The sequence below is a fragment of the Sorghum bicolor genome, chromosome 2, assembly GCF_000003195.3.
Source record: "Sorghum bicolor cultivar BTx623 chromosome 2, Sorghum_bicolor_NCBIv3, whole genome shotgun sequence".
Taxonomy (NCBI): Eukaryota; Viridiplantae; Streptophyta; class Magnoliopsida; order Poales; family Poaceae; genus Sorghum; species Sorghum bicolor.
Genome location: NC_012871.2, coordinates 4,605,302 through 4,620,975, shown reverse-complemented (window position 1 = coordinate 4,620,975; position 15,674 = coordinate 4,605,302). Strand labels below are relative to the sequence as shown.

Here is a 15,674-nt window from a genome sequence, read left to right as displayed (position 1 = left end):
TCATTTCTTTTGAAAATCAAGTAACATTCATGACGAAGGCGTGAACCCATTTGTAAAACTCTGACCGGCCTGATCAAACGCAAAGTAACATGAAACACAAATTACAGTTCCTCGCAAGTTATTACTAGCTAGTTTTGGTTGCAACTTGCAAGTGATAACTACAGATCCAAACTTGTTGGCACATGGCTTAAAAATGCTTTCGCACAGAGCAGATAAATAATAACCACCATATCCTGAGTTCTTCTGATAAAATGAAATAAAATGCTTAACAGTAAAATAGAGCAGGGCCTTGTTTAGATGCGAAAAGTTTTTGGATTTCGGTACTGTAGCACTTTCGTTTGTTTATAGCAAATATTGTCTAATTATGAACTAACTAGGATCAAAAGATTCGTCTCGTGATTTACAGGTAAACTGTGTAATTAGTTTTTATTTTTATCTATATTTAATGCTTCATGTATGTGCCGTAAGATTCGATATGACAGAGAATCTTGAAAAATTTTTGGTTTTTGGGGTGAACTAAACAAGGCCCAGGTTTGATTCGCCACTTGTCAACGTCAGGACATCATACAGACAGCGAGACAAGTACCTTTTTTTTGAACGATGCAAGAGAACTACGTGTCATTTCATAAAGAAGAAAGGTACCGGTTGTATAACTACAATTTGTAATGAATTCATAGTTGTTCATGATTAGAGTTTAAACTTACATGAAGGATCCTAAGATGCTTGTGAATGGTGACGGCCAAGAAACTATGTTTTTGAAAAAAAGGGATATGGCTGGAAAAGGCTGGATCTGAGATCAGAAATCGGATCGGGAAACAAAATCTCCAGCCATTTTATCAGAAAAAGAAAACGTTGCAGTTCAGAGTTGACCCATAATTGCAATGGAAATAGAAGCCAGTCAGGATCCTTCATGTGGCATAATAATCCAAAAATGCTGATTAGACGAGCACTTAAACTATGGAAACATAGGCTGGAATGCTGACACGATGCATATGCCTACATGGACCCGATTGTGATATAGAATAAAGATGTGATGTGATGTGGTGCACTGTTGCAAGAACATGATGTTGACTGAAACCTGAATGCATTGCTCTCGATGATGTCTACTGTATGTAACCAAGTGGCATTGTTTTACACTCTGACGTCTCAAGACTCCCAAGAGCAACACAGGCAGAATAATCAGAGTATTACGATCATTTATGCTGTTTCTCCATTACCATGCAGGAACCTGTTCGAATAGACCATGTATTTCTACCTGATTCTGAAATTTTGGACTGATTCATCATATCATAAAATTCAGTAATGAACTAGACAGCCACAGTTGCATGTAATGATTCCTCATGCTATAATTTAACTGATCGTAGTCATGGATAAATATCAACTATAGGAGCACTGAGCACACAGTCAAAGGAGAAACACACAGGTTCCTGGATGTTTTTTTATTCAGTCTGTCTTTTACTTTTTTACACTCCACTGATTCCAATGTTGTTACTTAACTCTTATTCAACTTGCCAATAAAATTGAAATCATATTTCAAGTTAACCTCCAAAGTCCAAAGTCCAAACAAACATCAAAGGATAGATCTATGGTTATACACATACCGTCTATTATCAATTTATCATTGATACCAGTACTTGGCACAGCAAAATTCAGTGATAGATACCAGTACTTGGCACAGCAAAATTCAGTGAGTTATTAAGGACGATGGATGTTGCACTTCTGTTGTGCTATAGTTTCCTGTGTGTGTGTTATGATGATGGATATTTAGGAGATAACTAGGCCTTATGCTTTGCCAAGAGCTTTGGGATAACTAGGTCTTATGCTTTGCCAAGAGCTTGAGAGATTGAGGGAGACTAGAATTGTTTCTTCATAATTCATTGCTTGCTTTCCATTGTGCCCCATGGGCTGAATATAAAAGGTACATAAGACTAACACCTCTTGTGCCTAGACAATATGGTACTATTCCTATAGACAAATAACTAAGAGAGACACTAATTAACACTAATGGGCTTAAGGCCCAATTAAGACACTTGCGCCCTATGGCGCCCCTCTTTATGCCCATGACATCTCCCCCGCCCTTGAAGACCCAGCTCGTCCTCGAGCTGGAGAGCTGACGCGAAATAGGGTTAAGCCTTTTACATCTCGGCTTTCCCTTTTTATTGAAGACTAAAATACAAGGATATCCACCTGGATCCCATGGGAAGAGTGCCTCTGTTGGCTTCACGTAGGCTGAAGGGTGGAGTGTGAAGCAGCTGGCTCTTATGCTGAAAATGTCTAACACCACGGCAGACACAAGGATGAATGAGATAGCCTTTGATGCCTGATGCTGGATGCTGATGCGAGATCGCTGCACTGGAAACGCCCATACTTGGACCTCCACTGCAATTGGAGCCGCAAACCGTATCGGCGAGTCCGAGTGGATGAACACGTACGACAACGTCGAGCTGAGGAGCATGCGTATCTGCCGCACCATGCGACGGACAAGCATTCCTCGCACTGCTGCCTGGAGGCGCACCGTTGCTTGCTCCTTCGATGCTTTTGTGGCACGAAGAGCCTGCGCTCGGCGACGTGCCAGGAGTCCCTGTGCTGCTGCTTGGAGACGTACAGCTGCCCGGCGTTCACGGTCCTCCTTCTCGAGACGCACTCGGAGGCGATCCAGCTGTGCGGTTATCTCCGCAAGGCTGCGCAAGCAGTTGTCGACACCAAGGGACAGCCGGTGGAGTGGATTGGGGCGCAGAGTTGGTGTGAAGCGCTGCTGCAGGAGCTCGGTGAAGCGACGCCATGCCGGGTATTCATCTTGCGTGACTTGGCGGAACCAATCGCGGGCATCAGCTTTCAAATTGCGAGAAGCTAGCCATACCCGTTCTTCCACCATGATGCGCTCCCGACGGAAGTAGAGCTCGCACTGGTTGATGAAGGCCTCCGGATCAGAGGTTCCATCAAACTGCGGGAACTCCATCATGTACGGGCGTTGACGGGTCGAGGTCGCGCCTGCTGGATCGGCGGCGGACAGTGCTGATCGGATCGGGATCAGAGAGTTGGCTCAGCGGCTAGAAGCAGGGTTGTGGCTGCACGAGATGGTGGTGGGGATTGGGCTGTGGTGGTGGCGGCGCGTAGTGGGGCAGCGGCGGCGGCGTGGTTAGGGTTGAGGTGACGCTGCTGCTGGCTGACAGGATCGGGTGATCTCTTTTTTTTTTTGGAAACGAAGGGGATCGACGGGATAGTTGCTGTTGGCGGTGGCTGATGGAGAGGGAGGCGCGGCGCCTGGGGGCTGTGGTGGTGGATGGCCGTGGAAGATGGATCGACCGGCGATCTGGATTGATTTATTTTTATGTGGAGGATTGACAGCAGCTGTGGATGGATCGATAGACTCGTGATACCAGATGTTATGATGATGGATATTTAGGAGATAACTAGGCCTTATGCTTTGCCAAGAGCTTTGGGATAACTAGGCCTTATGCTTTGCCAAGAGCTTGAGAGATTGAGGGAGACTAGAATTGTTTCTTCATAATTCATTGCTTGCTTTCCATTGTGCCCCATGGGCTGAATATAAAAGGTACATAGGACTAACACCTCTTGTGCCTAGACAATATGGTACTATTCCTATAGACAAATAACTAAGAGAGACACTAATTAACACTAATGGGCTTAAGGCCCAATTAAGACACTTGCGCCCTATGGCGCCCCTCTTTATGCCCATGACAGTGTGCGACTGTGATTGCACTTTGTTTGGGCCTGGTGATGTAAGCAGAATCTGATACTGCATGGCAATTCGAACTGTGTGCAAGTATTTTTCTTTACATGTCCGTATTCTAGGTTTCCTTAACGTATAAATACTTCCTCCTTATTTTTGTTACAATACATTCGACTTTGTAAGGGAATCCTCAACTACTAGTCTTTGACCCCTACTCTAATTTTCATGGGGTCGCATTAGCTAACAAGGTAGCTTATAGAAACTAAAAAATGGTGAGTACCTGTGCGCCATAGCATCATAGATCACTTTCAGATCACCAATGAATCACTTCGACCACAGGTTAATAGTCACAGGAGATACTGGCTGATGACAATGGTAACCCAGTATGATTTTCATATTTCCCTACTGATCTTTTGAACTTCAACTGGATGGGCCATATATGAATTGAAACTGGGCACTGTGGTATGCTATACTTGAGAATCAGAACAAACAGAGATAAAACCCTCAGGAAGTCAGTTATTCTTTGTTTCTCCATTATCTGTGTCACCTGATTCCTCTGGCAGGAGACCTAAAAGAGGTAAGGGCAGCAGTGAACTAAGATTGCAGACGACAATCAATAGAGGTAGATTCCCAAAGGTGTCCCTAGTGACCCCAAATATCCGAGTTAGACCAGCACCAACCAGACCACCAGTAACACTTCCAGCATTAGAAATGGACATCAAAGTTGCAAATAAAGTGGCTTCCATTCCTGGAGGGCACAATTTTGCAGCTAACACCAAGACTGGCATAAATGAAGCCTACAAAAAAGTTTAGGCAACATAAGCTTGCATTCAAGGAAACAATTGAAAGCAGGAGGTGTCAAAGCTAGATATTAACTCATATTAATATATAAATGATGCTCTGATTGTACATATGGGACGCTGAGACTTCTCTTCTAAAAATAAGTCATCATCTTCCTAAGAATAGGTACCCCATTTCACAACTAAGATCAGCTGATCCTCAATTGTCAGTGGTCAGTCTCAATTTATGGGCATATAAAAGTACTACGTTACAGGGTCACTACGTCAGGAAAAAGGGTACATGATCGGCTGAATACATTTTTTTATGCAATCATGTAAAATGCACTCTACTATTATTAAGCATTGCAGTAATGTTACATACCTGACCAAGGACTGTGATGATTAATGAATCACCAATAGAAAACCACTCATCGCTTATCCCAAACTGCCGATTTAGCCCAGTTACAAGAAGCACCTAAATATATACAAAGCAGTATGCTTAAAGAATAGAAAAGAATTGCAGCACCAATCAAGAAAATAATACAAAGAGCACCTGTGTCATCCCAAGAGCTGAACCTATAATGGTTGTCGCGAGAAAGATTTTCCTTAAAGAAACTTCCTTCAGAAAATAGTTGTAGAGCCCAACACCAAGCAGGGATGCAAAAGAGGTTACAAGCTTCACACGCCCTAGGAACTCTGGAGTGAATCCAAGCTTGTTTGTGCTGAAATATATTATTGAACACAAAAATGGTCATTTAAAAATTCTTACAGATAAAAAGAAGTTAATATTTATTCATTATAAAATGAACAATGGATAAAAAACATAATCAATCAGACGAGAGACAGGTTTGGCATGGAAAACCCAAACAGGTAACACAGGTGCACAGAACAGGAGGATCCAAAGAGCGACAAGCAGAAATGAAACAATAGTCCATCCTCAATATGTGGGTAAGGTGTTTATATAGGGCACAAAAGGACTCCCAGCACAGCCACCACAAAAAAAGGACAAATCTGAAAAAAATCTGACATGTTCTAACCGGGCCAAAAGGCACCTGCATGCTCCCATTAGGCCAGTTCAACTCATAATGAAAAGTAGCATCAGGTAACTATATGCAAACTACAAGCATGAATCAGCTGACATACTTGTTTAATTATTTAATATCAAAATAAACATAACAGACTTGAGACCATGTTCAGTCAAAAAAAAGTTTGGGATCATATTAGTAGATACCTTCAAACTGCTACTACACAACTAGTGAAAAAGGGGCCAAACATAATGAAAAACAACATTTTGTTGGCATGTATAAAATTAGGATCCAAAGTTAACCAAAATCATTACTTTGCTTTGTACTTTGTGAAGCAAGATAATTTTCCTGATTTTGTGTCAATTTTACAGCCTATGATAGTGTAGCCACTCCAAATAAAGACAAGCTAGAGGAGCTCCCACAATCAGAATAAGCTAAGACCTGTCTTCTAGTCTGTGAAAGTTATAGTTATTGGATTACAACTAACTCCAATGCAACAGTCAAAAGTAAGCGAATAAGCCATGAACAGGAATACAGGATAAGACCCATCACAGATCAAAACTGTAAAGATTTTTCAGACATACATGAAGAAAAACATAGCAGAATCTGAGTGCGGTGTTGCTTGCCAAAGAAATATAAACAATGTCGGCAACAAAATGTTAGGCTGCTTTACTGAAGTCCAAAGCTGCCTGACGTGCTGCTTAGAGCTCTCAACGAATCCTGAACCAGAGAGTAAGGTAGTACGCTCTCCAGAAGATATGTGATGTTCATTTACAAGAACTGCAACAGCAGATGTCATCAGGGGTAAAAACGCTGTAACACCAAAGACAAATCTGCGTTTACAGGAATACTTTCATCAGTAGACTGAACTATAAAACAATGGGGCGCGTGTCAGCTCAAGTGGTAGTGATACAGTAGGACAAACCTTACTCCATAAGTATCGACAAGCGAACCGCTGAAGTAAGCACTCACAATTCCTCCAAAGGCAGAAGATCCCCAACAGAGCGACTGGAGTGATCCAGATGTACTTTGAGATTCTCCACGGGCTCTCTCAACAACCATAGAATCCACTACCTACAGTGTTCGCACATGTGCTGAGACAAACCTTGAAGCAATAACATGCAAAAGTTCCTGTTCTATAGTCCTAACATGAGGTGGAAATGATATGATCATATTTTTTTTGTACAAAAACATAAACTTGGATAAATGTTTAATCACACTTGGCCAGATACATCCAGTTTTATGGCTAGACAGGCCCCTAATGAAATGATTAATTTGAATAGCACTGTAAAAATAACTTCAGATGGTCAGCCTTACAATGTAAAACTTCAACTGGAGATATAGTTATGTCGGGATTAACCAGCATTTTCTTGAAGTAGCAATGCTGGTTTACCAGAAAGGTGCATTACTACCATGCAAACTACTCCCTCCGTTACAAATTATAAGTCGCTTTGACTTTTTTGGTATATTGAATTTGCTGTACCAAAAAAGTCAAAGCGACTTATAATTTGGAACGACAAAAGCCTAGAAGTGGAAATATTGTATGCAGTAACTGTTTTTAAAATAAGTTAAAATAACCCAAGCTAATTCCAAACCTCGTCGATGTGCTTGCACATTGTAAGAATCCAATGGAAAATTTTGGAAGCAATGAGGTCATAAATGTGAGCTTGTGTTTTATTTATAGTTTTGACTTTAAGGATAGTGACCATTTATTCCTTGGTTGTGCTGTAAAATTGATACACTTAGATGCCTCCATGCCTAAACTTTACATAATATATGATTGGATTGTGTCAATAGCTAGAAGGATGCATTGTATGAACGTGTTTTTTGTCAAAACGTGTTTTTAAGAAATGTCTGCATGAAAATTTGGAATCAAGACAAGGAAACACCATGTTAATATGCACCGTAAATGATTCGTAAACAGTTGACTAGTTGGTGGTGTATTCAGTATTAACGGGTAGGGATTTTAAATGAAAGCATGCTGGAAAGCACAACAAAGAAATTTTCTTTACAAAAAACATTTACAAGAACCAATGCAACAACGGAGATTCGGGGCTTGTTTGAAGGGGTATCTGCTCTTTTGTACGATGCTCTCAATGTGCCTGCACGCGCACATGTATGCATTTTTACATTGTTTTCATACTACTAGACATTTGTTAGAGCTTTCCTTATGCCTGTATTTATTTTCAGTTAAATTTGGTTATGAGATAACTCAAAACAAATTTGCTCTTTGACCTTTTCTCTATGAAAAGGAAAGTATGCCAACAATGGGGGTATGAACAATGACCACAGATCCACTTGGACTATATCTATATCTCTTATAATCATAAACCCCACTGGAAGTCAATCTCTCGACATGCAAGCCACTTGGACTATATATAATAGAATAAAGAGCTCAGTATAGAAGGCAACCAATTTCTCACGTTCACAGAGAATATTTAATGCCATAGCGGGTTAAGAAATCTACTATCATAAATATGCCATTGAGGGAGAACAAGAAAATATCAATAAACAACTGGAGCATATCATCACTTCAATGATTTCTAACGAATGAATAAATATAACAGACAGGACCTGATATTATTGATCATCAGCATAAAGGACAGACCAAGATAACTTGAGTGTAGAATATTCAGTTTGCACTTACAACATCTGAGAAGGCAACAGAAAGTGAGCCAAGAAGAATAGAGGATGCTGCACTGTATTTACTGCTCACTACTGTGGCCATTAAACTCCATGAAAGTGCTCCAAGTAACCCTGACAGAAAAAGGTATGACCTTCTTCGATATCCAAAGAGTGGAATGGAATCACTGAAAGGCAAGAGTAGAGGATTCAAAATAAAGTGTAGTAGTGTACACATGCACAAGAAAGAAACGGATGTGGGAGGTTTTGTGAGACCTGATAAAGCCATAGAGGGGCTTGATCAACCATGGCAAGGACGAGAAACCAGTTACCACTGCAGTCTATATAAAAGAAACCATCTCAGTCACTTAACAGCACCTATTAACTAAACAGTGGAAACATTACATCACGGAACAAGAAACAAGCTCTAAAATCTAAATACAGAAATGGTACATGGATGGAGGACAGGAAAAGGAATGAGCAACACATACCTCAGCTGGATCTAGATGAAGATCATCTTTTAAGTAAAAGCTCACAGCAAGCCGTGCAAGACCTAGAACCCCTTGCACAAAATATACAATGGCAACTGCCATATTATCAGGGGACAGATCCACCCCAAACGCCGTGAAGTATCTCGACCCAGGCTTGCTCTTGCGCACATCATCTGTGCTAGGCTGCCTCCGCTCCTCGGAGTGTCTACTACTTGTATCACCCTTCGTCCCCACTTGATACCTAGGCATGACATTCCCTACAATAAGGTAACCCTAACACCATTTGAGACAATCCTGACACAAGGTAAGCAAAACACACACTACTAACTAATTAAGCAATGGATTATGGCCTGAATTTCGAAAAACATGTGGCTAACAGAAACATCCTACTAAAAAGCTTCCTAGATTATACTGCACAGCATTTTAACCGCGAAGTGGCTTTCATGTCCCAGCATATCTTCTCTGTGCATCTATTCACTCATTATTAGGAATCACACCATGCATAGCTCAGACGCTCACCCAGCTCCAATTTACCAAATTGCAGCCAGCAGACAGCAACTGCATTGCGCCGACCGACTATCCCAGACGCACAGCCGTAGCAGCCAGAACCCAGAGCAGGCTACCTCAGCCAAGCAGGCTCTCCGCCCCCCATTTCCTCTCCCCAATTCAGCTCGATCTCCTGTTCCACCACACGAAATCCAACGACACGCTGAAATTCCCTCCAGCCCCGGAACCCAAAACCGCAAGCCCGCCCCAGATCCCAGGCAACCAGAAGGCTACGGACCCACAGAAGAGGGCGCCTCGGGCTCACCACCGGGGCGGTGGTGGTCGGAGGACGAGGCGGTGGCGCCGTCACGGCCGTCGAGCTCGAGGGGCCGGCGGACGGCGGCCTCCTCGTCGTACGCTTCGCGTGCGGCCGACCCCACGGAGGCCATCCCGCTCTACCCGAAGCCCGCGCGGTCTCCGGTGAGACCTTGAGAGGACGCGGACGTCGGAGGCCGGCGGGCGGAGACTGCAGAGCACGCGTGGCCGGAGATGTTGGAAGCGAAGCGAGCGAGATTTGGCGCAGCGCAACCAACGAATGAATGCCCGATGTTTCTCTCCCTGACATAGTGGGCCCACCACCACACACACACGCCCGTGACGCGCCCCCCTCCCTCTCTCACGCTTGATTTGTTGGGCTTTGGTGGGACTTGGGAGCTTTCCGTCTCTGATCAGTGGGCCCACGCACACAGTACTCTTTTCTTTTCATCAGCCCCAGGAGCCTGGGCCTAGGTAATCGGCGTTGTCTCTCCTCTCTGCTTCACGGGCCCACCAGGGCGAAAGGGAGAAAAATGCATTTGGACCAAACTGCCCCAGCCCAGCAAGGTCGGTGTCATCGGGTTGGACTCGGCCCAGTCCAGCCCAGCCCATAGATGGGCCTTGGTAAACTGCCCATCTGAAGGCGCAGCACACCAGTTAGAAAAAGATTTCCGACATGAGAATTTTACCTCTACAAACGCAACATACTTCCCGCGCAGCCAGCCTATACATGTCACCTAAATTTTTTTGATTAGTCCAACTCGGCGACATGTCACCTCCTCCCTCTCCCATTGATCCACCTCAGCCACCTCAGCTTGATTACCGAAGCCGTCCTCTCCACTTCATGTCTACTCTGCCTCCTCCAATCTCCGCTTCTCTCTCTCTGGTGACGGCAACGGCGCCTGCTGCGGCCGCCCCCTGCGTTCCTCCCACTCAGTGGCGAATCTAGCCGAAAACATCGTTGGGGTCATCGGGGTCAACTTCACTATATATGATATAAATTTTCTTATGTTCAAACAATATTTTACAAAGGATTTTACAAATTTTGTCGGGGTCAGCTGACCCCGATAAACCACACTAGATTCGCCCCCTGCTCCCACTGGACCCCGCGGCATGGCGTGAGCGCGGCCGACGAGGGTGCCGGTGGCAGTGGCCGCACCCCTCTCCCCTCCACACGACCTCGTGCAGCCCGAGGCCTCCCTGGCTGTCCCGCTCCTCCAACACAGCCCCCTCGTGCCCTGCGCAATGTCGTCTCTTGTCGGCTTTCCTCCCTTCCTCTTTTGTCTCCTAGTGTGCCGCTCTTCATCTCTACTTGCCCCCTGGATCGGGCAGCTTACTAATGCGGGGAGCACTCGAGGCGGCAGATTGAGTGATGCACTGGGAGTCGCGTCCCCCACTCAGGTGGCTAGCGCAGGAAGCCCCCATCATCGGTAGCTCCCGGAGCAGCTACCATAGCAAACCAGGGCGCGTCGGACACTCAAGCCCTTTTGTGGGCCTAGCCTCGACACCAACTCCGGAGGCACAGGTGGCCTCTTCTTCTACCGCGGCCGCAGCTCCGGTCGCCACCTGTTCGTGTCACTTCCTTGAGCCCTGGTGCCACCGCTGCACTGACACGGGCTGTCTAGCCGCCTGCGCGAGTAGCCCCCATGGCTCGACAACCCAAGCAACGGTGAGCCCTGCCGTTTCGGCCTGCGCGGGTGGCCATCAGATCATCGCCGTGAACCTACGTCAGGGCTTCACCCCTGGACCGGATTTGCTCCCCTCCTGTGCCTGTACGACTGGATGTCTTCCCTTTCTGTGTATACGTGTGTGCATCTTGTGTCAGGGTTTCTTGCGTTCATTTTGATTTCGTTCCCTTCTCCCCGCAACTAGCAGCGGTTCTAAAGTTCAGTGGGGCGTTGATTTTGATCCCATCCCCTCTGGAACAAGAGACCTTTCTGTTGCTATGTATGGTCTCTATGACTCCGCTAGATTGTTGCTGCCCCTCCCTCCTCTTGGGAGCTTCACCTCTGACCATGAGACTCAATATCTTTGGTATGATTTACATATGCTAACTTCAGCTACATGTAAATAGAATGCTATTCTGATGCACAAATTGCTTTGTGCTGCTTCCTGCTCCACATTCAATGCAAAGTTAAGTATTATATGCATGTGAGACCTATTGTTTTGTCTGATGCCAGAACTTTCCAGGATATCTTTCATCACATTTACATTTGTTGGTACAGGTATATATATATTATGATGGCCCATAGTTAAGCAGGAAAAAAAACATGCATGCATGCTGCTTTGTACTTCAAATTCACTGCAGCTTTGAGTGCTATATTCATCCTATCGTTGTTTTCTGATGGCTCATATAATAATGTCGTACTGTCTTATGACAACTAGCCACATGATGAAATTATTTGGTATTCTAAAGCCTGTGATGAAAATGCTCTCATATTGCTTGGGAATATAGGTTGATGATCTTCTAAGGTCCATAGCATGTTCGTACAACATCCCCTTTTCTATGTTCTGTCAGATGTGGTTTCTTAAAAATTCTGCCAGTGTACCCGTCTCCTCGTATCTATATTCTTCTCTATATGTGCCTACAACTTGTTTTTTTGGATGCCGCTTTTTAATTCCACATGTTATGCTTAGCCACCCACAAGATCAAATGATCTTGTTAGTTTTATTTTCCAACCGACGAGGACGCAGGAGCAAGCCTCGAAAAGAATAGGAAGACGAAGGGAATACATGTGCCTATTAGACCCGAGCAAATTCGGATAAGCCCAACTGTCTTAATGAATAGGGTCTCAACACAGATTCCATTGTTTACAAAAAAAATTCTCAGCCTAAAATATTTCTTTTAGCTATTTTATACATTACAAAACTTCACAGCCTGCCTGCCTAGGCCCGGCCACAAATCTGTTAAACATGTCTCATTAGACGGCCATGTGTGGGATTTATTCTTGGCCTGAAACAACTAGGTTTTTTTTCGTCTCGGCCAGAACCGCAAAATGCTCATGTCTAATGTCTACATACAAGTATGAGTACTCAGGTAAGTGTAGCGGGATCCGATATCAAAACATCCAAGTCATTTGAATATCGTTATAAATGTTTTAACGGCAATAATATTAGCTTTTATAATTGAGAGGATTTACATAGTTAAACCTTGATATAATATGGGTTATGTAGACTTTTCCTACGGTTTGCTAACCCACTGCCATGTCAGCACCCATGTAACATGACACGCTAGTAAAACCGCCTTATGTGGTTATTTAAATGACTTTCAATGTTTTAAGGGGATATAGTACTTGGTTTTATAGATGATGGATGAAGTAGACAATCATTAATTAATAGTGATGGAGTAATACTCATGAGTTGATCAACCTGGCGAGATATCCCAAATGTGCCACTAGCTAGCAAGCAGACCTGGATCCTCCATAGAAAATAAACAACTAACTGATCATCATCGACACAAGGCGTCCAATTGTCCAGCGTCTGAACTCTGAACTGCGATTCAGCGATTGGCTTCCAAGAAGCTCACCAGCCAGCGGCTCATGCATCGGGGTTGATTAAAAGTCACTCGACTTCGCTGCCTCCAGAGAATTTTGGCCTCCGTGGCTTTCTACCGTGGCTACACGTATGCTTTTGGCGATTTTACAGAGATGCTCTCCATTTCTTCAAAAACTAACCCGCGGTCCACTGCATAGTCCATAACCTGAAATAAATTTTATTCCCACATGGAGAAGAAGAAATTCGTGACTTGCTCATCTTTTACAGAATCTCCTTGACATTTTGCAGGGAGCCCCTTCCACCTAGCAGAGTGCCGAGCTCTTCCCCTCTCCATTCTCTCTTCCCAGGCCGCCGATGCCCCTTGCATCTGCACGCACCTCCCGGATCGCCGTCGTCGCTCCTCCACGACCGTGGTCCCTAGCCACACATGAAAGGCAGCTTCGTCCCTCCCTCTCTGCGAGCCTTTCTCCTAGGCCTTCTTCCCTGTGGCAATGGAGAAGGAACTCGCCCAGATCCTGGCAGCACATGAGGATCCCACCAGACCTTGGAAGTACGACATGGGGGCGGTAAGATCTGGTCTCTTTCCCTCTCCTATCTGTACGCTTTCATCCCCTTGACTCCTTGGCTCCTCGAAGATTCGTCATCAGTCGCACCATGATGTGGTTCCCAACTCTAGATCTGTGCACTGGTGATGTGCTTTTCTCGAGGTGGGCATCAGCTTTATTTCTTCTCCCATAGATGCTCCTCTAAGCTGGTTGCTACCATGGTCTCTTCCATAAATGCAGCAGTTGAGTGTCATCTGCGCCTCCCAGTGCCTTTGAGCGTATAGCTTCTGCTGCTGCTTAAGGTCCTGTGGTTGAAGCTATCTTGTCTTAGCAAGGACATGTTGCTTTAAGGTTAATATTGTTTCCTATTTTTTTTAGATCATGCGAGTCAGAATATTTTCAACCTCTGATGATCGATCTGCATAACTATTATTTTGCATATCCAGTTAATGAGATTGCTATGATAACATTTAGGCCTAGGTTGAGGTGAACTAGAATTCCATGTTCAAGATTTCCAAGGAGTGTCCTGTGCTATTGCTACTCAGGTGCGTTGTGCATCCTACTTTAGGATAAGTTGCAGAGGTATGATTAGCCTTTCACGAAAGCAAGTGACTTCCAAAATACTTTGCTTGCAGTTGCTAGCATTTCACCGTCAGTCATAGCATGAATTAGCTCCTTCAGGCTTTAGTTGTCCAAAATATATGCCAATTGCTGGCCAAAATAGATATATAATCTATACAGCATTCATGGTCGACCATTTTGATTTGACGACTGTTGGAACTTAAACTACTCCATGGCTTAACTTGCATATTGTCTAACAAGTAACAAGAGCATGGGGCAAACAATGTTGGATCAATTTGCTGCTCCTCAATGATGTACTGTTTTTAAGTTTCAGCCCAAAGGTCATCTATATAAAAAAAATGATGTATTAGTTGCTGCTCCTCATGCTTCCAAGTTTTACTAATAACAAACCATTTTCTATGCATATGCATTACACTGAAATCAATGTATTGTGAGTATATAGTGGAGAGCAAACATCATGCAGTAAGGAATTGAAGCAGCAACCATTGTTGCTCATGCTATTTGTTTAATAAACGGTCTGCTAGGCATTCTTTAGTATTTGTAATCAGCACATTATTTTTGTTGCTACATTGCGTATGAAGATCTAATCGATAAGGAATATCCTCAGTTGATTGACATTTAATATATTCCTCTAAATTAAGAAAACCACCAAAAAAACTCAGGAAGATGTGCAACAGTATGGTCCATTCCTCTGTCTTCTTCGGAATATCAATTTAGCTACTCAGTCTGTAACTTTATATAGCATTATAGTGACCTTACCTCTAATTTTGGACTAGCCGCAGGAAAGCTAACTTGCTCGACAGCTTGCAAGATGTTTTTTTAAGGTTGGCTATAGAGATTAATTTTTCTTTACCGATCTTGATCTTAAGTCATGAATTTTCGGCCCTATCCAAGTTGGTGCAATTGCTGCAGCTGCTTTCCTCCATAGTAGATGAAGACCGCTATTGATTTGGTGCGACTCTCTCAACAGGTATACAAAGATGCTGTTCATGGGAAATGTGGATCCCTACTTCATCAGTGCCGCTGTTATCACTATCAATGACTTCTTCGCCCAGCTGGTGTCGAGGAGTTTAGTACAGACTGGTGTTAAGGGTGCCTCAACCAGAGATTCTTTCTATTTTTTACTAAATTTGGGACTGACTCTGAAGTTTACTGTGGTTGTATGTATACTTCCTACTTAGATATATGTTTTTTCCCTTCAAATCTCACCCCCTAAATCGATCTCTAAGACTGTTCATTAGCCCTTTAAAGTGTAGCCTGATGCAAAAGTCTTCAAAGATGTCTAAGACGATATTCAAGTTTTAATTTATTTTTGATTGTACAAGAATCTGTGTTTATATATATATATATAATATATATATATATATATAAATGTGTTGTCCTTTATGAAATAAGAAAATTATTGTTAGAATTTTGGCTAAATACTTTAGTACTTAAAAATTTAGCTTCATGATCAAGATAGGGCGCCCGAAGGGTGCCTAATGTTCTAGTGTGGTTAGTGCAGTCTGATTGCTGAACGTGTGCAGGACATACTACTAGTATGACACATTTGGCACAAGAAATCTTGTAAAGCTATGCATTTGTAACAACATTTTAAAGTTGAAGCTGCTGCTGACAGAACACAACACGAGCCATGGCAT

General features: G+C 43.6%; 1 protein-coding gene across 5 annotated transcripts; it reads right to left on the bottom strand.

Moving 5' to 3' along the window:
• Positions 3,740 to 9,688, bottom strand: LOC8060711 (folate-biopterin transporter 1, chloroplastic). 5 transcript variants are annotated; one of them, XM_021454292.1, is made up of 9 exons: positions 9,396 to 9,688; positions 8,612 to 8,868; positions 8,397 to 8,461; positions 8,146 to 8,308; positions 6,424 to 6,572; positions 6,125 to 6,331; positions 5,027 to 5,195; positions 4,856 to 4,948; positions 3,740 to 4,491 (listed from the first exon to the last, which is right to left on the bottom strand). In XM_021454292.1, the coding sequence occupies exons 1-9, from the start codon at positions 9,544 to 9,546 to the stop codon at positions 4,207 to 4,209; spliced, it is 1,539 nt and encodes a 512-aa protein (XP_021309967.1). In that variant the 5' UTR covers positions 9,547 to 9,688; the 3' UTR covers positions 3,740 to 4,206. The 5 variants fall into 5 exon arrangements, with proteins under 5 accessions (XP_021309967.1, XP_002459398.1, XP_021309966.1 ...); XM_002459353.2 differs by having other exon boundaries at positions 6,083 to 6,331; positions 9,396 to 9,687; XM_021454291.1 differs by having other exon boundaries at positions 6,083 to 6,331; positions 9,423 to 9,686.